Source organism: Hyaena hyaena, unplaced genomic scaffold, assembly GCF_003009895.1.
Source record: "Hyaena hyaena isolate Hyena2069 unplaced genomic scaffold, ASM300989v1 scaffold_102, whole genome shotgun sequence".
Taxonomy (NCBI): domain Eukaryota; kingdom Metazoa; phylum Chordata; class Mammalia; order Carnivora; family Hyaenidae; genus Hyaena; species Hyaena hyaena.
The window spans coordinates 1,546,711-1,569,720 of NW_024080734.1; the positions used below are offsets into that span (position 1 = coordinate 1,546,711).

A 23,010-nucleotide genomic window follows, 5' to 3' on the forward strand; every position below is an offset into this window, starting at 1 on the left:
CCCACTTCTCAGTTTTAAGAACTGGACGTTTTTTATGCTCAATTTCCATGTGTCTAATCTTTTCTTCCGTTAGCCCCTGGGTACCGGTATCTTTAGTGACATCTATTGGTTGAAGAGTGCACAGAAGGGAGAAATCGTGATCATTTTCATAAGACTAGGCAAAATGGAACTGCTTTTATTCCCTCCTTGGATACCTGATTTAAGAAAGTTCGGTGTGTAAAAACCTAAACTTTAAAAACAGATGGAACAGCCATGAATATTCACTATATGTAAGAATTTACATCAGGGCTCTTGAAAGCGGTATATGCTTCCAGTGCATTTAAGGTGTGACTTAATCATAGGCTTAAATTGGATTTGTGAAGCAATGTACAAGCCACTGTTATGTACTGTGACCTAGAAAACGGACCAGTGGTTTTCTGCCTGGGTTTTGCAGAGCCCAAGAGATCTGAAAAGGACCATAAAGGCCCTCCAGATAGTGAGGAGGAAGGCACCCTACTGCCACTTAGACCAGAACCACCCGGCTATAGAGTTGCACTAGATTCGTTTGTAAAAGGGGATCACCGTTTTGAAAAATTGTGGGTTTTTTTCGTTAAGGAGCTTGACAATTACTGGCATGTACTATTAGAAGCATTGTGAGAATGAAGGATCGTGAGCATATATTTATGTTTGATTACCAAAAAAGAGCTGATGAATGCATTGGTCTTGAAATAACTAAAGTCTTAATCAGTGTCTCCAGGAAATCACAGTTCTGGAAAACAGACTATCCAGCAACCGTGTATGTGGCCTTAGATCTTACTAGAAACTTGGATGGGGACATAGAGTGTCAAAGTAGTGTTAAAGGAAAGCTCACGAAAATCTTGGCAATGGAATGACCAACACCCTGAGGATCCCAGCACCAGAATTAGGTGGCTTACAAAAGCAAGACCTTGAGGAACATGTTCCACAGTAAGATCCACACATACTGGACTTGCCCCCTTTTGCAAACAAGCAAATAATACTAAGTAAGCTATTAAATAAGTAAGGGTGGTCTTCAACCAGGTGCCTAGGGTTCATTTTTTCATCCATGCAGCTGACATTTACCGAGCATTTACTATGTGTCTGATATGGTGAGTTACAACAGATAGGAAAAGAAATAAGATACGCAAAAAAGAATCTTTCTGATTCTTAAGGAACTTGAGTTCTTCAAGGGATTCAGTCAAGTAAATGAAGACTAATGATGCATTGTGCTCACTTTTATACTTGAGAAGCATACAGAGTGCTGTGGTAGCCCAGAAGTTTCTAACTCAAACTGAGGAGTCAAACAAGGAAGAACTTTTTTTAAAAAAAATTTAAGTTTGTTTATTTTAAGAGAGAGAGCATGAGCAGGGGAGGGGCAGAGAGAAAGAGAGAATCCGATGCAGGGTCCTCACTGTCAACGTGAAGCCCTGTGCAGGACTCAGACTCACTAATCACGAGATCATGACCAGAGCTGAAACCAAGAGTCAGGCGCTTTACCAACTGAGCCACCAGGCATCCCAAAGAAGAATTTTTTAAAGGAATGGAATACAGCCCAGAAGTTAGAAGAGGGCATTTCAAGCAGACAGTAGCTTTTGCAAAATTATGTAAATATAAAAAATAGCATGGGGCACCGGGGTGCCTCAGTCAGCTAAGCATCCGACTTTCGCTCAGGTCATAATCTTGTGGTTCGTGAGTTCGAGCCACATGTCAGGCTCTGTGCTGACAGCTCAGAGCCTGGAGCCTGCTTTGGATTCTGTGTCTCCCTCCTCTCTGCCCCTCTGCTGTTCACACTGCCTCTCTCTCTCTCTCTCAAAAATAAATAAACGTTTAAAATTTTTTTAAATTTATTAAAAACATTGCATGATCTGTTTGCAAACTGCAGAATTTCAGAATTGCTATAGAGAATAGAAAGTGAAAATCCTGATTATGTCATCATTCAAAGATAACCATCATTATCAGTTTAGTGTGTGCTTTAAGTGTTTTTCTTTTAAGTTTATTTAAGTAATCTCTACACCCAACATAGGGCTGGAACTCATAACCTCAAGGTCAAGAGTCGTATGTTATCTTGAATGATCCAGACAGACGCCCTTACCATATCTTTTTAAATAGCTTCAAAGTATTACATTTTATGGTCATACTATACTTTATTTAATTATTCACCTTTTGATAAATGCAATTTTTATACACATATAATTTTTCATTGTTATACACTTTGTTGCAGTAAGCAACTTTGACTTGCAGTCTTGGGAGCTTCATTTATTCAACAAATGTACATTGAGAGCAGCAGGCACTGTTACTGACTCTTTGGATACATCAGTGAGCAGAACTGAAGAGGACATTATTTAGTATGTGAATAACTGGAATTTTTTAAAAAAGAAAGAAAGAAAGAAATTCAGGAGAAGGAACAATAGAAGTACCAGGGATTGAGAAAGGTGTTGTAGTAACGTAAGTAAAGTGATCGAGGTAAGACTCATTGAGAAGGTGACATTTGAGCAGACTTGCAGTAAATGAGGGAGTCTGTCATGTGAATATTCTGGGAAAAGTATTCCAGGCTGAGAGAATACCAAGTTTTAAGGTCCTGAGGCACTGGTGTATCTGGCATGTCTGAAGAATAGCAAAGAGATGAGTAGGTGGAGCAAAGTGAATCAAAGGGAGAGTTACAACAAGAGCAATGTCATGTAGTGTCATTCTTGTAGACAATAATCAGGACTTCAGCTCAAGTGAAATAGAGGGACTTTAGAATGTTTTGAGCAGAAGAATAACATGCTTTGATACTGGCTTTGACCAAGGTGATAGCGAGTGTGGTGAGAAATAGTTAGATTCTGGATATATTTTGAAGGTAAAACAAATCAGATTTCTTGATGGATTGGAAATATTGTATGAGAGAGAAATAACGTAGTCAAGGAGATTTAGCATGAACAGCTGGAAGGATGACATCACCATTAACCAAGACACACGTGAAAGGGATCGAAAGTTCCATTTTGGTCATGTTCAGTTTGAGATGTTAATTAGATATCCCAGTAGGAATATTGAGTCTAGAGCTGGGTATATGAGTCTGAGGTTTGGAATTTATGTCTGATCTAGAGAAAAAGTGTGGAAGTCATTGACTCTTAGATGGTATTTAAAGCTGTAAAACAAGATAAGATCCCGTAGGTGGTTGGTGAATATACGTATAGAAGACTTAGGTTTGAGACCTGGGGTACTCCAGTGTTAGGGGTAAAGGAGAAGAGGAGGAACCAGCAAAGGAAAATGAGAAGGAGCAAGAACTGAAGGAAGAGAAGATCAAGGGTGTGTGTCTTGGAAGACAAGGAAGAAGAGGTAGTTAGTGGTGTCAGAAGCTGTCAGTGAATCAAGTACAAAAAGGACCAAGAGCTAACCATTACATTTAGCAACAGGGAGGTCATTGGGAACCTTGAAAAGAGCGTTTTCAGTGCAGTGGGCATGAAAGAGAATGAGAAGAAGGACACCTGGGTGGCTCAGTCAGTTAAGCAGCCTCCTCTTGATTTCGGTTCACATCATGATCTCACAGTTCATGGGTTCGAGCCCCGCATTGGGCTCACATGGAGCTTGCTTGGGATTCTCTGTCTCCCTCTCTCTGCCCCTCACCCACTCACTCTCACTCCCTCCTTCCCTCCCTCTCAAAATAAATATTTTTTTTAAAAAGAGAAAGAAGGAAAGGAGAATTGAAGACAATGAAAATCGTTCTTTGAAAGAGTTTTATTACACGGGGGAGTACTATCCAGCAGGGAGGTAAGACCAACAGAAGGGGTTTTTTGTTTTTTCTAAATGGAAGCTATAACAGCATGACTTATATTCCAGTGAGATGCTCTAGTAGGAAAACAAGATTGCATAGGAGAAAAAGGAGAAATTTATTGGTGCTTTGTCCTTAAGCACATAAGAGGAGATAGGAGCTCGTTGAACATACTGGAGGGTCGGCTTTTACAGTAGACAGGGTGACTACAGATGCTGGTAGATAGGTAGATATTATAATGAACTTTTAGAGTTCGAATATATTCCCAGAAGTGGATTTATACATTTTTATATTTCTAACAAATATGACCAGATTGCCCTCTAGAATGATTATACTAATTTAATTCCCAACAATTTGCTTATTTTCATGCCTCCTTCTCAGCACCACATTGTTTTAATCTCTTTCAGTCTGAAACGGAAATAGTATATTCCTTTCCATTCCTCATAGCTTCAGTTCTGTCCCAAACCATTTATGTCCAGGGGCCTCAAAAGACAGAGTGGGTTGAGTGACCTCAAGTAAAGGAATGTCGGCAAGCTTGTGGTTGTCTTCCCTAACTGTTCTGATGATGAATGAAGACATTCAACCTATAGAGCTGTCAGCTAAATATCACCTTAAAATTTGGGAGATTAAGAGAGAAAAAGAAAAAGTAAATCAATGTAATGGATTGCTTTATAAGGCAGGAAATAACATTGTTCATACTGATAGTCCTTCCTGGTACAAGATACTACTATAGTATTTTATCCCTTCAGCCTTCTTTTTTTTAAGTAGTCTTCTGAGGACACAGAGAACTGGTAGACTGTAGGGCAGAGAAACACACCATGACCCCATGCAGCCAGTTCTCTATTGAAGGAACAGAGGGAAGATGTTCCAAGACTTAGCATTGATCTTACTTTGAATTGCATATTAGAAGGAAGTGTATTATTCTACATCTCACCCAGCCAGCTTCAGCTCCGCCTCTTTTCCCCGGTTGTAACTCCCTACTTGTGAACTTACAGGGTATTAGACTTGAGAAAGAAATGAACCCCCACGAGTATGCATGGTTATGTTTACGTTTACTCAGCACTGTGCCAGTTACTGTGGTAAGCACTTGACATATGCTGTCTCCTTTACTCACATAAGAGCCTTGTGCGTTTTATGTACTTCTATTATCTTTATTTTATTGATGAGGAAACCGACTTACAGAGGTTAATAATCTGCTCAGACACCGAGGTAGTAAGGAAAGATGTAGGATTCAACCCCAATCAGTATGATTCAGAAGCCCTCCCGGTTCATCAGTCCCTTATGCACTATATGTCTATCTTCTTTTAGAATATTCTCTTTTATATAGTTCTCCACCTGAGGCCTGTGAAGGAAGATCACTCTTCTTTGGGTGTAGGAAGCCTCTTTTGAAGGAGACATCATGGAGTCAGTCACTGGGGAAAGAGGTGGCATCTCAGAAGGAAGAAAAGTTTAAAAAAAAAAAAAAAACCTGAAAGTATATCTCAGATAAACAAAAGAGAAGACTTTGCATTTTTTAATGTACATCCCTCTCTGACTCTAGCTCTTCAGAATTGTCTAGAAGAGTACTTCCGAGTGCTGGAAGCTAACACCCAAACAAAAACAAAATAACAAACACAAAAAGATTTCTCCCAAAAGGACAGAGAATCGAGGTCAAGAAAAAAGAACCCAAGCAATTAATAGAAGCAAATAATGAGGAAAATACCTCTAATAAGCTGAATTACCAGCATCGGGAGTCTTCTGTTCTCATTTTTTCCCCTTATTATTTAGTGAGATTTCCTGCTGCAGCGTGTACAGGGCTACAGGTGGCAGTTCTGTGGCACCTGTGCCTCCCTCTGGTCCCCCACTGTTGCCTTCGGCCAGGTTATCCATCAGTTCCCGGCATCCTTCCCCCGAGCCCCAGAGGAGCCCCCACACCCCTCCCTCCCAGACCTCACATTAAGAATATAACAGTACCTCATTCCCCTGCCCCACATTGTGGCATTTTAAGCTTTTTTACTTTAAGCTTTTTTGGGGGAGGGGCTGAGAAGGGGGGCAATCCAATTTCAGTACGTATTGTTGAATGACACGTACTGAGTAAAGCTGAATCGGAGTGAATAAATGACTTGGCCAAGCCTTCTCCTCCGGAGTCTTTCATCGCCACCACGGAATGCTGAGGCACCCGAGCAGTGGGACATAGCTCTCGATTTCAGAAGTATTACTCATTCTGCTTTTCCAAGGTCATGACGCTATACTAATGAATTTATTTAATTAAAGCAAATTAACGCAGATGTGTCTGACACAGGCCGGAAGACAAGACGTGTATCTCAGGCTGCATCTTCAACACAGAGATGCAAGTTGTGATTCTAAATAAGCAATCCTTCTTGATGATGGGTTACCCAGTCCTTGAAATCAGAGTTTTTCTCCCGTAAGGACATCGGCATAAAAAGGCCCCAAAAGATGATGTGATTTTCTCCCTTTGACCCGGGCCTTTCCGACAAACCCAAAATGTGTAGGCCACACATAACCCCCAGATTATCCTACCTCCTTATGTCACACGTAAGCAGTACTTTTCTTTTCCTGGGATGGAGAGAACAGGGGAATATCTTCAATGGCTTCTATTGACTTTGAGACAAAGGTAGAAAAGCAGGGGTTGAGAACTGTCTTCTCCTGCAGCATCAGGCTTTCCAGGGCCTCCATGCCTGTGCACTTAATCTATCCAGCACACACTCCTCTCCCTCCAAGTCTTCCTGGAAGACCGGGCTTGATCGCTGAGAAACAGCCTGCTCTGTGAAGCCTTTCCCCACTGCCCTCCTGCCCAAGCAGAGTCAGTCTCTTCTTCTGTTCCCCTAACGTTTTAACCCAATCTCTGTGTTTGTCACATTGGGTGAAATCATTGATTTATAAATCTATTTCCCCCACCAAACTGAACTTCTTCAGAACAGAGATTTTATTTCATGTCTTTATCCCAGCACCTCACACATAACAGCTGTTAAGAAAATGCTGTCATAAGGGCGCCTGGGTGGCTCAGTCAGTTAAGCGTCCGACTTCAGCTCAGGTTATGATCTCATGGTTCATGGGTTCGGGCCCTGCATCGGGCTCTGTGCTGACACCTCAGAGCCTGGAGCCTGCTTCGGATTCTGTCTCTCTCTCTCTCTCTCTCTCTCTCTCAAAAATAAACATTAAAAATCCATTGTAAAATGACAGAAAATGCTGTCATATTAAGTTGAATCTTTATGGAACTTACTGAGGATGAGCTCATGAGAGAGGGTACGGGATTTGGTATGGAGTAAATTCTAGGATCTGTCTCATTCTAGTCTGATGGTGTTGTCAGGTGTCCTTTAGATGTATAAATTATAAGCCAAGCCATAGGGGCTTCTAAGGATGCACAGAAGAAGACATGCCCATGGAAAGGTTTTAGCAAGCCAGAGCAACGGGAGCAGCCCTTCACCATGGGGCGGGCCTCTGTTTCACCTGCCAGAAGTGTTGGTCCTTCCTAGCCTCTTGGTGCACATGTGGTTGCTGTGGTTGTATACGTATCAGTCAGGATTCAAAGAGGGAAAAACAGGCACTCTGACACTGACAGAACAGGGAATTTATTTTATGAGTTAGACTTTGTACGATCTTGGGCAAAGATCGGGAACTAGGTCAAAGGGAGGAATTGAATGTTCAGAAGAGAAATCACTACTCAGCCCTCCTGCAACAACGGCCTGGGCAGACCAGTTGGAGCTTGCAGGGAAATCCAGCATCTGGACACACCCAGCTGCTAGAATGGAACCCTGAAAGGATGTGGGGTCAGAGGGAACCAGCGTAGGGCAGAAGTCATTGGAAAACGGCTGTCTCTGCATGGCCACCAGCCTGAAAGTCTGCTGCAGAGTAGTTGGTGATGGGCTTGGAGTCATTCGTCAGCAAGACTGGCCGTTCTAGACACAGGGAAGGAAAGAACATGGACACACTGAAACCCAGCTCCATTTTTACTGTTTTTTTTCTTGCTCTGGTCACAGTGACCTTCACAAAAGCGTGGCTGCTACTTCACTTCCACCTTACAAATCTCACACAAATTTCTCTTTTGTCCAATTCTAGCCCACAGCCATAAAGGGAAATGTGTTCTGGGAAACTTCATTCTTGTGTGGCCACATAGGCACAGTACAGAACCACAACAGTGTACCTCTGTATTTCATAAGTTGAATTTAGTTTCAGTCTTAGCTGCAGTCACTTAAATAGGAAAGCACAGAGCTAAGAAACATGTAGGACTTTATAGTTTTTTTTAAAAGCATTCTTGGCTATTGACTAGAAACATGCCTAATTAGCACACATTTCAGAAGCAAATTGTTGGTTACAAATGCTAACTGATACTAAAATTTTTTAAGGTGATTATAGAAACATTTCTTTGTCTTTTGATGGACAGTTTTAAACAGTCATCTCTTGAGATCTTCTGAAAAATGATCTAAGGGGAAAGGAAGTTACATTTGTTACACACTGTGCCAAGGGTTTCTTGTGTGTCTTGTTTCATTTAATTCATATACCAAACCTGCGAGGCTCTTAAAGGTGAAGTAACTCAAGATCAATTCATGTAAACCTATTGGAACTTCATCCCAGAATTTAGCATAACTTATATCTCAGTCTAGGCTTTTTCTCTTGACTTAATTGGTTACTTACTCCCATTTTTCTCATTCTTGTTGAAGAAGAGATAACACGTATATTAAAATGTCAAGTGAACTAATCGTAAGAGCGCAGCTTAATGAATTTTTACGTATCTATATATTCATATAATCACCATCTAGATAAAAGCATAAAACTTGCCAGTACCCTTGGTTTTCCTTGGGCCATTTGTACTTCCCAGGTAAACTGCCTTCAATATTTGTATTTTTCGTTACACGGATGGTGTAATTCTTGGAACAATGATAGGAGGAAGTGAGCATTAGCAGTGAAGTGAAAATGTTAAATAATGTGCCTCATAACTGCCTTGAATTACATCTACTTACATCACTTTCTTTTTCTGCTTTTACCCTAAAACAGGTAATCAGATCCTGTCCCTTGGGAGCCTCTCAAAAGATCAGATTTATCCAATGAAACTCAAGGGCATCTCCATCTGCTACTCAGCTCTCAAATCTGCCCTGTGTGGAAATTATGTCAGCTTTGGCGTCTTCAAGTTGTATGGGGACAACCATTTTGACAATGTACTCCAGGCCTTTGTCAAAATGCTGCTGTCAGTGTCCCACAGTGACTTGCTAGTAAGCAACCGTGCATCATGGGAGTCTTTGTGTGAAATGTGAAGTAACACCACCACAGGATTGGAATGGTTATAGTGAAGCCCAGGGAGTTAGAATAGCGCCAGAACGTTGTTATGTTGTAGGACAGCATCTTGATTTAACTTACGGAGTTTGAACAGCTACAGTGGCCGTATTTCTATAATTAAATGTGCAGTTTTGAAAACTGCAGCTACCGCCGTCTGACAGATCAGTCCCCCAGAGTGCTCCAGGTTCTGCATCTAGAGAAAATGTCATCAGCAGTTTCAACTGATTGCTTACAACTATACTCATAATTCGAAACAGGTCTGTCTCCTGGAGCAAAAATGCAGGATCGGCTGCGGGACCTTCTCCTTCCTTCTTCCCTCCTCCTCCTACGCCCTCTACTTCCCCTACTATTTGGCTTTCCTTTGCATGAAAATTCTGTTGCGGCAGCAAGAGTGCTGAAATCCAAGTTGAGCTTACAGGTGCATAGTCTCAACTCTGCCACTCACTAGTCATTTACCTCGAATAAATCACCTTCTCTATTTCTCCAGGCTTTAATTTCCTCACCTTTAAAATGAGTAAATTAAACAAAGTGATCTCCAGGTCCCTTTTGAACTCTGCCGTCTAGTTTCTATGATCTATGTCAGTGCTTTTCAAACTTTGAGGCCCATCAGAATCACCTAGGGTGCTTGTTGGAAATTTAAATTTCCAGGCTCCTCCACTGAGCTGTGTCGGTATCACGCGTTTTTTTTAAAATGCCTCTGCGTGCTTGCACAAAAGCTAATATATGCCCAATGTGGTTGCGGTAATTACTTCAGTAACAGCCAAATTCACACTCAGGTGTAGTTCAGGCGTTGCCACCTGCTCCCTGCCAAAGTCACAGCTAAGGTCTTGGGGGCCTTTGTTGGTCAGCCTGTGTGGGGAGTGCTCCTTGACAAGAATGGACTAATGGGCTGATGGCACCCTCTTCCACCGTTCGAAGCCAGTCTTTATACAGCCACATCTCCAGCTAAAGTGGTTAAGCCTCGGTAGTAGAATGGAATGCTCACTGAAGGCTGACCATATGACAGAAATTACAGAGTAGAAACTTGACTCAGATCACCCATGAGTTAACAGACACCTCCTTGAGAAGACACTTGACGATAGTTGAAAAGAACTGTTAAAAAAAAGTTGATAAGAACTATAAAAATAAAAAAAAGAAAACAGAGTTTTCTTCACCAAAAGAACCGATTGTAGCTCCAGGAATTTCTCTCATCTTTTTTCTAACAGGCAAGCAAAGCTCTAATTCAGTAATTCTCAAAAATGAGGATGCATAGGATTCCCTTTACGTATAGAAAATGCATGTTTTAGGACCTCAATCCAGAGCTTTTCCTTTAGTGAATCTGGAGTGGGGAGCAGGATGACATTTTTAACAAGCACCCCATGTGACCGTATGGAGGTGGCCTTAGTCGCACTTTAATACATACTACTATGGTGTATTTCTCTTATGAGTGTTGTACTTCTTTGGTATTGGCTGGAGTTTCATTTGAAGTTTTCCAGGGATCTTTCTCCTGCACTTATCTTTTGCTCATGATATATGGCAAATATTAAGCCATTGACCAAATTATGATTTAATTACTTGGGCTGGCATTCTGTAAGTGCAATAGACCATCATGCCAAATCCTATTATAACAGCAAATATCTTTGTGTTTAAAAAAAAAAAAAAGACTGCCTCACCACTATTAAGCACTGTTCAGTTTCAATATCTCCATCCAGAAGAATAATTCAGTCTTTTTTTTTTATTTAAATTTTAGTTAACATACAGTGTAATATTGGTTTCAGGAGCAGAATTCAGTGATTCATCACTTACATACAATAACAAGTGCTTATCACACATGCCCTCCTTAGTACTCATCACCCATTTAACCCATCCTCCCACCCATCTCCCTCCTTCAACCCTGTTTGTCCTCTCTCTCGTGGTTTGTTTCCTTCTCTTCTCTTTTTCCTCCACTTCCCATATGTTTATCTGCTTTGTTTCTTAAATTCCACATATGAGTGAAAATTATATGGTATTTGTCTTTCTCTGATGGACTTATTTCGCTTAGCATAATACATTCTAGCTCAATTGATGCCATTGCAAATGGCAAGATTTTATTCTTTTTGATGACTGAATAATATTCATATATATATATATAATATATATATATATATATTATATATATATATACACACACCACATCTTCTTTATCCATTCATCAGTCAGTGGACATTTGGGCTCTCTCCACAGTTTGGCTATTGTTGATAATGCTTCTATAAACATTGAAATGCATGTACCCCTTCAAATGTGTATCTTTGTATCCGTTGGGTAAATACCTTATAGTGCAGTTGCTGGATTGTAGGGTAATTCTATTTTTAGTTTTTTTAAGAATAATTCAGCCTTTTAAATTCCATACTACAGAGATTTTGTTTGCATTTAAGTGTTAGCCATGTAAGGTAAAATTGAGGGTACTTTATGTGCTGTAGCTTCAAGTTAGGATTTCTAGAGATCAAGCGATTCCTATGAGAACCCTCTTAAATACTGATTTGAGAACCATGATGTCATTTGTTCCATGTATTTATTTTATGTATTTATGTTTAGGTAAACTTACAATTTCTAATTATAAATGGCAGTTTCCACTACACCTTAACATGTCTTTTGCTTCCCAGTGGCTTGACTCTTGGTATCTCTGTGTTTTAGCAATATCGGAAACTGAGCCAGTCTTACTATCCACTCCTGGAATGTCTCACCCAGGACCACATGAGCTTCATCACCAACTTGGAGCCTCCCGTACTCCTGTATGTTCTCACATCTATCTCAGAGGGACTCACTACCCTTGGTAAGTATCATGGAGAACATTATTTCCAAGAGGAAAGAATTGACTGCGGTCTCTTAATGTATCTGCTTACTGAGATGATCATCCTACAAAGAGGAAAAAATGATATACCCAAACGGATAGATTATTTCATAATTATTGCCTGCAAGTGAGAAAATGCCTTTTTTTCATATTTGGACGTACAGCTTAACTTTTTAATCAACTTAATTAAGGTATAATTTATACACAATATAATTCATTGACTTTAAGTGAACAGTTAGTCGTTGAGTGACTATGACGAATGTATATACACAGTCACGAACCACCACAACTGAGATATGAACATTTTCTTCACCACAGAAAGCTCCCTTGTGCCCCCTTCTAATCAGTCCCTTCCCCCGGCCCCAGGCCCAAGGAACCACTCTCTACCTTCTTTCACTATAGTTTGCCTTTTCTAGAATTTCACCGGAGTGGAATCATATGATGTATAGACCTTTATTTTTCATTTAGCATAACGCCTTTGAGATTCATCCATGTTGTCTTGAAAATCAATGTTTCCTTTCTGTTTTTGAGTATTATCCCATTGTATGGATTACCTCACTTTATTTATTTATGTATTCACCAGCTGATGGACTCTTGCGTTGTTTCCATTATTTGGTTATTTAGTACAGTGCTACTGTGAACATTCATGTCCAAGTCTTTCTGTGGACAAATACCGTTTCTCTTGGGGAAATTCCTAGGAGTGGGATTTTTGAGTTGTAGGCTAAGTGTATTTTTAACATTATAAAACAATTGTGACACTGTTTCCCAAAGCGACTGTACTATTCCACTCTCCCAGCAATGTATGAGGGCTCCAGTTTCCCTGAAACCTCCCTAACACTTGCTATTATCAGTCTTTTTCATCATAGCTCTCCGAGTGGGAGTTAAGATGAATCTCATTATAGTTTTAATATTTCTTTCACTACTGAATAATGAGTTAAACGTCTTTTCATGCTTATGTGCCATTTATGTATCTCCTTATTGGAAGTATTTGTTTGAATCTTTTACCCATTTTTTAACTGGGTTGTTTATCTTGTAAGCATTTATTAAATATTCTTGATACAGAGCCTTTATCGGATTTGTGTTTTGAAAATACTTTTTCAGCCTTGGCTTGTCTTTTTATTTTCTAACAGTCTTAGCATATTACAAGAACAAAGTTTTTTTAATTTTGAAGAAGGTTTGTTTATTTTTTCTCTTATGGTTCATATCTTTTGGGTCCTGTCCTAAGAAATCTTTGCTTTACCCAAAGCCCCAAAAAGACATTTGTATGTTTTCTTCCAGAAATTTTATAGTTTTTGATCTTATACTTAGGTCTATGATCGATTTCAATTAAAATGTTTGTATCTACTATTATGTATGAGACAAAAGCTGTTTTTTAACATACAGTTATTCGATTGTTCTAGCACCTTTTGTTGAAGAATGTCCTTTCCCTATTGAATTACTGTGTGCCAATTCTATACTGTTCTGATTCTTAACTTTTGTCCTAACTTTCTGGTACATCTTGAAATCAGTTACTACAGTCTTCTAATTTTGTTTCTCTCTCTCTCTCTCTTTTTTTTAATGTTTATTTATATTGAGAGAGAGGGAGGGAGGGGAGAGAGCACAGGAGAGAGCCAGAGAGAGAATCACAAGTAGGCACTCGGCTGTCAGTGCAGAGCCTGACATGGGGCTAAATCCCGCAAACTGTGAAATCATGGCCTGAGCCAAAATCAAGAGTCAAACGTTTAACTGACTGAGCCACCCAAGTGCCCCTGTTTTTCTCTTTTAAAATGATCTTGGCTATTTGGGTCCTTTGTCTTTTCGTATACATTTTAAAGTCAATTTCTCGGCTTCTCATTAGAAAAAAAAATGAATAGGGGAATTTTGGTGGGGATTACGTTGAATCTCTAGCCCAATTTGAGGAGAATTGACATATTAGCAATTATGTCAATTAGCACTGAGCTTTCAGTTCCTGAAAATGGCGCATCTGTCCATTTATTTAGATCTTCCTTGATTTTCCTCAACAGCATTTTTGTAGCTGTATATGTATCACTCTTGTACGTATTTTGTTATATTTATAGCTAAGTATTTTATGTTTTTATGCTATTGTACATGGTATTGAATTTTAATTTTCCATTGTTTTTGGCTACCAAGCAGAATTGCAGTTGATTTTTTTGTATGTTCACCTTATGTCCTTCAACCTTACTAAACTCATCAATTCTGGTAGTTTTTGTAGATGTCTTAAGATTTTCTGCATAGATGTTTCTACAAATTATGACAGTTTTGTCTCCTCCTTTCCAATCTGTATGGCTTTTTTTTTTCTTGCCTTATCACACTGGCTAGGGTCTACAGTACAATGTTGAATAGAAGGAATGATGGCAAACATTTTTTTCCTGGTCTCTATGGAAATGTCTCCATTCTTCTTTCACCATTCAGTGTAATGTTAGCTGTAGGTTTTTATACAGATGTTCTATTATCTTGTTGAGAAAATTCCCTTCTTTATGGTTTTCTGAGAGTATTATCATGAATGAATATTGAATTTTATCAAATTATTTCTCTACATCTACTGAGACAATTATATGGTTTTTCTTTTTGTTCTGTTAATACATTACATAATGTTAATCATCGTATTGGTGGATATTTGAATGTTAAACCAGCCTGGCATTCCACACTAGCTTACAACATATTATCCTTCTTATACATTACTGAATTCAACTTTCTAAAATTTTGATACTGGTTTTTACATCTATGTTCATGACAGATACTGATATATTCTTCAGTAGTTTTTCTATAGTTCTTCTTTCATATCTTTTACTCTTTGTTCTTCTATACCTTTGCTTTGTTTTAGTGTCAGTCTAATGCCATCATAAAATGACTTGAGACTTTCTTCCACCTCCCTAGTGAAGCTATTAGGCCTAAATTTTGTTGTTGTTGTTGTTGTTGTTAGTAGTTTTTTTTTTAACTACAAATTAAAATTTTTTAATGAATATAGGACTATTCCACTTATTTATTAGATCTGGGGTATATTTGGTAGTTTGTATCTTCAAAGGAATTTCTCCATTTCATCAGAAGTTCATTTGACATTGACACAAAATTGTTCATAATATCCCACTGTTAGGCAGTTTGATTTCTGAAACGTCTATAATGATTCTCCTCTTCCACCCCTGAAATTGACAATTTGTGTCTTCTCTCCTTTTTTCTCCATCATTCTGGCTCTAGATTCATCAGTTTTATTGCAGAGAGCCAGCTTTCAGTTTTCATTGAATTCTCTATTATTTTTCCATCTTTTATTTCATTGATTTTATATATGGTCTTTATTAATTCCTTCAGTTTACTTTGCTTTTCCTTTTCTAATTTTTTCAGGTAGAAACTTAGATAACTGACTTTAGACCTTTCCTCTTTGCTAGTATACACATTTAATTCTTTCATCTAAGCACTGCTATAGCTATGCTTCACAAAATTTTTATGTTATTTTGAGAGTTTTTTTCTATTCAGTTCAAAAATATTTTCTAATTGTCCTGCTAATTTCTTCTTTTATCAATGGATTGTTACTGAGAGGCACAGTATTTAATTTCTGTATATTCAGAGGTGTTCCTAGTATCTGTTACTGATTCTATTTAATATCGTTGTGGTTATAGGAAATATTCAGTGATCTTTATAATTTTTTTATTTATTGCATCCTTTTTATGTTCAAAATACGGTGAATGTTCCATGGGCACTTGAAATAAATGTGCATTCCACTGTTGTTGGGAAGAATGTTCTGCTGTGGCCTAATTGTTCAGATTTTCTGTATTATCACTGGTTGTTTGTTTTCTACTTATTCTGTGAATTACCAAGAAAGAAGTGATAAATAAAGTCTGACTGTGATTATAGATTTTTCCATTTCTCCTTTCAGTTCTATCAGTTTTTGTATAAAGTATTTTCAAGCTCTGTTACTAGATATATAAATATTTAGGATTATGTTCCTTTGATGAATTTTCCCCTTTATCATTATGAAGTGACCTTCTTTATCTCTTGCAATAGTCTTTCATCTGAAATCTACTTTGCCTGATATTACTAGCCTCTCCAGCTTTCTCTTGATTAGGTTGCCTCTTGTTCTATCATTTCATTTTTATTCTTTCTGTGTCTTTATATTTAAAGTTGGTTGCTTGTAGTAGCAGGTGTTTTCTATTGCTATTATAACAAATCTATATAAACTTGGTGGCTTAAACTAATGTACATTTATTATCTTATGGTTCTTTAGACCACAAATGTGACATGGGTCTTATTGGGCTAAAATGAAAGTGTCAGAAGAGCTGTGTTCCTTTCTAGGAGCAAATACATTTCCTTGCCTGTTCCAGTTTCTAGAGACCACTGAAATTCCTTGGCTCATGGCCTCCCTTCATCTTCAACACCAGCAAGATTACATCTATAGCCAGTCTTCCACAGATACATCTCCCTCTGATTCTGACCTCTCCTGCTTCTCCCTTTTACTTTTCAGGATCTTTGGGGTTACATTGGGCGTACCCAGATAATCCAGGATAATCTCTCTATGTTTCGCTCAACTAATTAGCAATCTCAGTCCATCTGCAGCCTTATTTATTCTTTGCTGTGTAATCTAATACACTCATAGGTTCTGGGAATTAGCACATGGACATATTTGCCAAGCACACAGTTTATAGGTGGGTTATATTTTTATATCAAATCTGACTGTCTCTGCCTTCTAATTAGTATTTCGACCATTTATATTTAATGTAACTACCAGTGTATTTGAGTTTAAATCTATAATATTGCTGCTTGTTTTCTTTTTATTTTGTCTGAACTTTGTTTCCTTTTTCTTTTTTTCCTTCCTTCTTTTGGTTTGGATTAATTACATCTTTCTTATGAATCTATTTTATATCCCCTTTGAGTTTACTAGCCAGATTTCTTTATTTTTAGTGGTGCTCTAGGGTTTATAATCTACACTTTTAAATAATATCAGCACAGTTTGCCTTCAAATAATTACAGTCTGCCTCTTCCGCTCTATCTCCATTCCTTCTGGAACTCCAACTACACATGTGTTCTGTATATCTATTATTATTCAAAGACTGGTTGGGAAGGACTCCTTTACAGATCTCCAGAACTCTCTCCTTGTATAGCTCCCACTCTCTGAAACTCTGTCCCATGAGTTTTCACTGCCGAAGTCTCCCCAAATTCAAACTGTTTCTCTTGAACTTGGTGAGACTGCTTAGCTCTGTTTGGGTTCCCCTTTTCTGGTCTGCAGCCTGGAAACTACTTGGAGCAATAAGCTTGAGCAATTTTTTCCCTCCTCTCTGGTTAAATAGCCTTGTACTGCTTGTCGTGCAATAATTGAAAAGTGTTGTTTCATATTTTTGTCCTGTTTTCTAGTTGTTTATGGCAGAAGGAAAAATTCTCATAGCCGTTAATCCTTCAAGGACAGAAACTGAAGCCTTGTCTTTTCTTATTACAGTTTGGCTTGACATTCTTTTAACTCATATCGTAATTAGTTGCAGGTGGCTGTGTTACTCTCCAAGTGTGGTCTTGGGCCTGGAATCTGCATTTTAACAAGGCTTTTATGGGAGTCTTGATGAAGTGACATTAGGGAGGGAATCCAGAGCCTGGGTGTAAGTCCCGGTGCTGCTACTTCTTAAGTGTATGTTTGTGGACATGTACTCTGTGCCTGATGCTGTCATAGGTGTTTCCAGATGTGTGCTTCACCCTGTCATTCTCAGAACCACCATGCATACCAAGACTGGGTTACACACTCTAATAGTGCTCTCTGTCCTTATGTCCTACTTGATTGGAAGCTTCTGAAGGACAGACACCATGATTTGAAGCACCTCTTTATTCCTAGCACCTAACATAGAGTAAGTACTCAATAAACATTTATTAAGTTAATTGAGTAATGTTATTTTCATTATATTTCATTGTACAGATGAATAAGCTGTGGCTTAGGGAGCTGAAACAACTTGCCCAAGGTCACACAAAGTACCTGATCTAGGAGTCTTTCTGACTCAAAACCCCATTCCCCTTCGCCTCACGACCCTGCCCTAGATCTATCTAATCTTCAAGAAAAAGGACTGTTGGGGCGCCTGGGTGGCTCAGTCAGTTAAATGTCTGACTTCGGCTCAGGTCATGATCTCACAGTCTGTGGGTTCGAGCCCCACGTCGGGCTCTGCTGACAGCTCAGAGCCTGGAGCCTGCTTCAGATTCTGTGTCTCCCTCTCTCTCTGCCCCTCCGCTGCTCGCTCTCTCTCTCTCTCTCTCTCTCTCTCTCAAAATAAAGACATAAAAAAATTTTTTTTTAAAGAAGAAAAAGGAAAAGGACTGTTGAACATACCCACTTGGGTTTCTCCTCTTCCAACAATAATACATCTGCAAAGAGGCATTTATACTTGTTTGGGTTACAAGCAGGTTTCAGTTCTACTTTAGCCTCTGGGAAAACTGAGATGGAGACACAAAAAAATTGCATCAGTGATAGAGTAGTAACTCACCTAATTTGCTTTACATGATATTAAAACTTTTTGGTAATCATCATTCATCAGCATTTTTAGTTTCAGGCAAGCTATAATGTGGGGAAAGAGAAAGGTAAATGAGAAAAGTGGTTATATTTTCTCTTTTTATTTTTTTAAGTTTATTTATTTTAAGAGAGAGACAGCGCATATAGAGGAGAGGCAGAGAGAGGGAGGGAGAGAAGTCCAGCATAGGGCTCAAATTCACAAAACTGTGAGATCATGACCTGAGCTAAAACCAAGAGTCGGATGCTTAACCGGCTGAGCCACCCAGGTGCCCCATTTTCTTTTAGTTACCCAGCCACCATCACCCCCCACCATACTCTTACATACAGAGACCAAGTGCAGAGCTTACAAAAAGCTGCTCTTAATAGTGACACTCAAGTCATTCATTCAAGAAGTATCAATTATACACATACTACGTACTTGGCAGTACTAAAGGGAACAAAACAGATAAGGTCCCTAATTATGTGAAGCTTTTATTCTAGAGGGAAAAGATGAACAATCAATAAATGAACACACACACACACACACACGAAAAAGTCAAGTCATTACAAGTGCTAAACAAAGACTTAAAATGAGATAATGACTGGAGAATGATGAAATGTGGCTTCTTTAGAAGAAGTGACCAGGGAAGGCCTCTAAAGATTAGCTGGGGCAGCGATGGAGGTGCGCTCCTAGAAGTAAAGGAGGGCATGAAAGGCAAAAACAAGAAATTGTGAGGGCAAGTGAAAATTTGAACCAACTGGAAGCCACCAGACCTTTCCTCATCAAGTCTGCTGTTAACAAAATGTTCATTATGAATAGAACACGTTATTTTGAACACATTCTTGAATTAGAGTAAGTGGTATGAACATAATATGGGAACAAAACACTGGAAATATTTAGGGACTTAGAGACCTTGTACACTAGTTTCTCCCACTAAAAACATGCTAAAGTAGAAGAAAACTATGAGTTAGCCAAACAAAATGATGGGCTTTGTGTTTAAGGGACTGAAATAGCCAAGGAAACACATGGAAAGTGAAAATGGGGAAACCTACTGTGTGTTGAGCACTGTGTTACAATCTTTACACACTGTATTAATTTCTCACGAGATCTTGCAAAGTAGGTGGTATCAAGCACATTTTATAGAGGTACTAATTAAAGCTCTATGAAGTCAAACATCTAGAAAATACAGATTCAAACCTAGACCCACCTATTTCTAAAACTGCCACCCAGACAGTCCTTTCGTTTCTGAAATCACCTTTCACACCGTATTTTTCTGAGACCTCTACCTTCTCTTTTGCCATGGTGAGAAATTTTGAGGCAAAGCCAAATTTTAGCTCAGCCCCATTATCGTTCTTCTGACTCCATTCAGCAGCCCTTTCCCATACAGCTAACTTTTCAGAACAGTTTTCCACGATGGGTCCTAGTGAGCAGGATGTTTATTAATGATGCATGTGCTTCCTGTGGAGACTGGTTACAGGAGAAAAGAGGAATTTGGCTTTAATGCCAAACAACAAGTTGCTAGAGTTATCTGCATTGCAGATGAATCCTTTTTTATTTTTTCTTAATTTTTTTAATGTTTATTTTTGAAAGAGAGAGAATGCAAGTGGCAGAGGGACAGAGAGAGGGAGACACAGAATGTCAAGCAGGCACCAGTCTCTGAGCTGTCAGCACAGAGCCCAAAGTGGGGCTTGAACCCATGAACTGTGAGATCATGAGCTGAGCCGAAGACGGACTCTTTTTTTTTTTTTTTTAACAGTTGATTGTCAAGTTGGTTTCCCTATAACACCCAGTGCTCATCCCCACAAGTGCCCTCCTCCATGCCCATCACCCCCCGTCCCCTCCCTCCCCACCCCCATCAGTCCTCAGTTTGTTCTCAGCATTCAAGAGTCTCTCATGGTTTGCCTCCCTCCCTCTCCCCGACTGTTTTTCTCCCCTTCTTCTCCCCCACGGTCCTCCGTTAAGTTCCTTCTAATCCTCCTATACGTACAAACATATGGTAGCTGTCCTTCTCTGCCTGACTTATTTCGCTCAGCATAACACCCTCAAGGTCCATCCATGTTGCTATACATGGCCAGATTTCATTCTTTCTCATTGCCATGTAGTATTCCATGGTATAGATAAACCACATCTTCTTGATCCATTCGTCAGTTGATGGACACTTAGGCTCTTTCCATGTTTTGACTATTGTGGAGAGTGCTGCTATGAACATTGGGGTACCTGTGCTCCTCTGTATCAGCACTCCTATATCCCTTGGGTAAATTCCTAGCAGTGCTATTGCGAAGACGGACTCTTAACTGACTGAGCCACCCAGGCGCCCCAAATGAATCCTTTTAAAAAGATTCTGAATACTGAGGCACCTGAGTGACTCATTCAGTTGAGTATCTGACTTTGGCTCAGGCCCCCATCTTGTGGTTTGTGAGTTCAAGCCCTGCATCAAGCTCGCTGCTATCAGGGCAGAACCCCCTTCAGATCCTCCTTCCCTCCCCTACTTGTGCTCTCTCAAAAAATAAATAAAACATTTAAAAAATTTTTTTAAAGATTCTGAATACCAAGAACTAGGACAAAACATGAAAATGCATGACTTCTGCCCATCCTTTTATGTCAGGAGAGTTTTATTATTTGAATCTCGCATAATAGCTTGAGCTGCAAATAAAGGAAACCAATAATAATACATAGTCCTCAGCACTATTCATTCTGTTTTTGATCAAACGGCCCTTGATCCTTATGATTCCACACCTTTCAATCTACCCTAAAATAACATTTATCCGCTTCAAAGTCCCCAACCATAAATCAGCCATAATGGAGCCTCTTCTTCTTGCTTTTATTGCAAGGATATATGTTCCAACCTTCATGTCTAAAGTGTTTACCTGGCTTTTTCACTGCTGACTCAGTAGATTGGAACCTTTTAATGCAACGTGCATGGCGTGCGGTCACCAAATCTATGTGAAGTCTTTATAATTTTTGTATGATTGATAACATATTGCTCTTTCCTGGTGAGGGAAACCATATCTATTTCCTGCTCGCTTCCTTTTGTAGATATTAAGTTACTTCATCCATTTACTTTCATGATTGGGATTTCAAAAGTAGAAATGTGAAGGAAAAGAGAACAGCAGGCGAGCTCAACCAGAGTCTGTGCCTGATTTTTAGGCCTAGATCTTTTCCACTACATTATACTGCCTCCTGGAATTACGAAACCAAATCTTGCTTTTCTGCAAAGCATCCCAGATAGTGGGGAGAGATAAACAATCAATCAGTCAATCAAATACCGTAATTTTGGGAGAAAAAGCTCCCCTTTCTTCAGAGGAAAATATAGTGCCACAATTTACTTATATATATAGCTTCCATAGCACCGTGGCTTCCCTAAACTCTTGTCTACACCCGTCTTTCAGACCTTCATTCAACCCCTATTGATCCTGCATCAGCCACTATTATCCTGTATTTTATTTTTTATTTTTTTTATTTACTTTTAAAGTTTATTTATATATTTTGAGAGAGAGAGACAGAGAGAGAGGAGCAGAAGGAGAAGGAGAAAGAATCCCAAGCGGGCTCCATGCTGACAGCACAGAGCCCAACACATGAACCCATGAGATCATGACCTAAGCCGAAATCAAGAGTCAGATGCTAAACCGCCCCGTTATCCTCTGTTTTAAATGCATTCATCTATCTGTATTTCAAAACTTCCCCCCAAACCTACCTCTTTCTTTTTCTAATGCCATTTCTCTCTAAAACGATTTATATGAAAAGAGTATGTAAACTGTGGTGCTATTGCAGTTCTAGGTATTATTACTAAATACAACTTCAAGACTTATAAAACCTTCCTCAGATTAGCTTTGCCTACTAACATTGTACCTCTAATCTAGGAAAGGCACATGGGCCTTAAAACCTCAGATATTAGGGGCTCCTGGGTGGCCCAGTCAGTTAAGCATCCGACTTCAGCTCAGGTCATGATCTCACAGTTTGTGGGTTCGAGCCCCGCATCGGGCTCTGTGCTCACAGCTCACAGTCTCTCCCGGTGCCATTGTGAGGATACACAATAGTAATTCACGTAACTGACACAGTAAACTCTGGGTAAATAGTAGCTGTTTTTATTGTGAGGCTTTCTAGTTGTTTTCTTCTCATTCAACTCTGCAAGTTATTTTACAGATGATGCGAAAGGTTAAGTGGCTCTTTCGGAGTAACAACACAGCAAGTCAGCAGAAAAGATGGGATTTGAAACCAGAGCTGTCTGACTCCAAAATCCCTAACTTCCCACCCCACTGTGTGCCCTGTGCTAACCCTCCCACCTGAGAAATGTCCTTCCTTATATCTCACTGAAATAACTTTCCCAAGCCCATCTTAGGTTCTGTCTCCTTCATGAAGCCTTTGTGATCCCGATCCAAATGCGATGACTTCCTCAAAATCCTCACAGCAGTGCGTCACTGCCAGCAGTGTGCTGCAGTGACTCGTATGCTAAATCATGAGCTCTTTGACACCAGGGTCGGGGTTTCCCCTGAAAGAGAGCTTTTTGCACCAAGCCCACACCCTGTTTCCTCTGCGGCAGAGCCCTTCGCTCCAAACAGATACTCATAAAGTCACCTGAGTTGAACAGACGGTCGTTGAGGTCACAAATGGGAAATGCTGTCCCAATTTAGTCCAGGAGTCATTTACTTACTAACACATCTTGATACCAGGTCTTGTAGTAGACACTGGGTTTGAAGAGATCCGCAAGGTAAAAATCCCTGCTC

The 23,010-nt window shown here is 39.5% G+C and overlaps 1 protein-coding gene and 1 long non-coding RNA gene across 4 annotated transcripts in view; one reads left to right on the forward strand and one right to left on the reverse strand.

Annotated features, from left to right (window-relative positions):
* The window catches only part of RANBP17 (RAN binding protein 17), a 313,431-nt gene that overhangs the window by 261,775 nt on the left and 28,646 nt on the right, over positions 1-23,010 (forward strand). For all 3 annotated transcript variants that reach the window (XR_005528980.1, XM_039235738.1, XM_039235739.1), the window contains 2 exons: positions 8,744-8,958; positions 11,675-11,813. Coding sequence is in view for 2 of the 3 variants with exons in the window: in XM_039235738.1 (XP_039091669.1) it covers positions 8,744-8,958; positions 11,675-11,813 (354 nt within the window). In the remaining variant the exon portion in view is untranslated. The remainder of the gene's footprint in view (positions 1-8,743; positions 8,959-11,674; positions 11,814-23,010) is intronic.
* LOC120234086 lies at positions 1,428-21,913 on the reverse strand. Its single transcript, XR_005528981.1, has 3 exons — positions 21,868-21,913; positions 6,647-6,650; positions 1,428-1,444 (listed from the first exon to the last, which is right to left on the reverse strand). It is a non-coding gene; the product is annotated as an uncharacterized LOC120234086 (long non-coding RNA).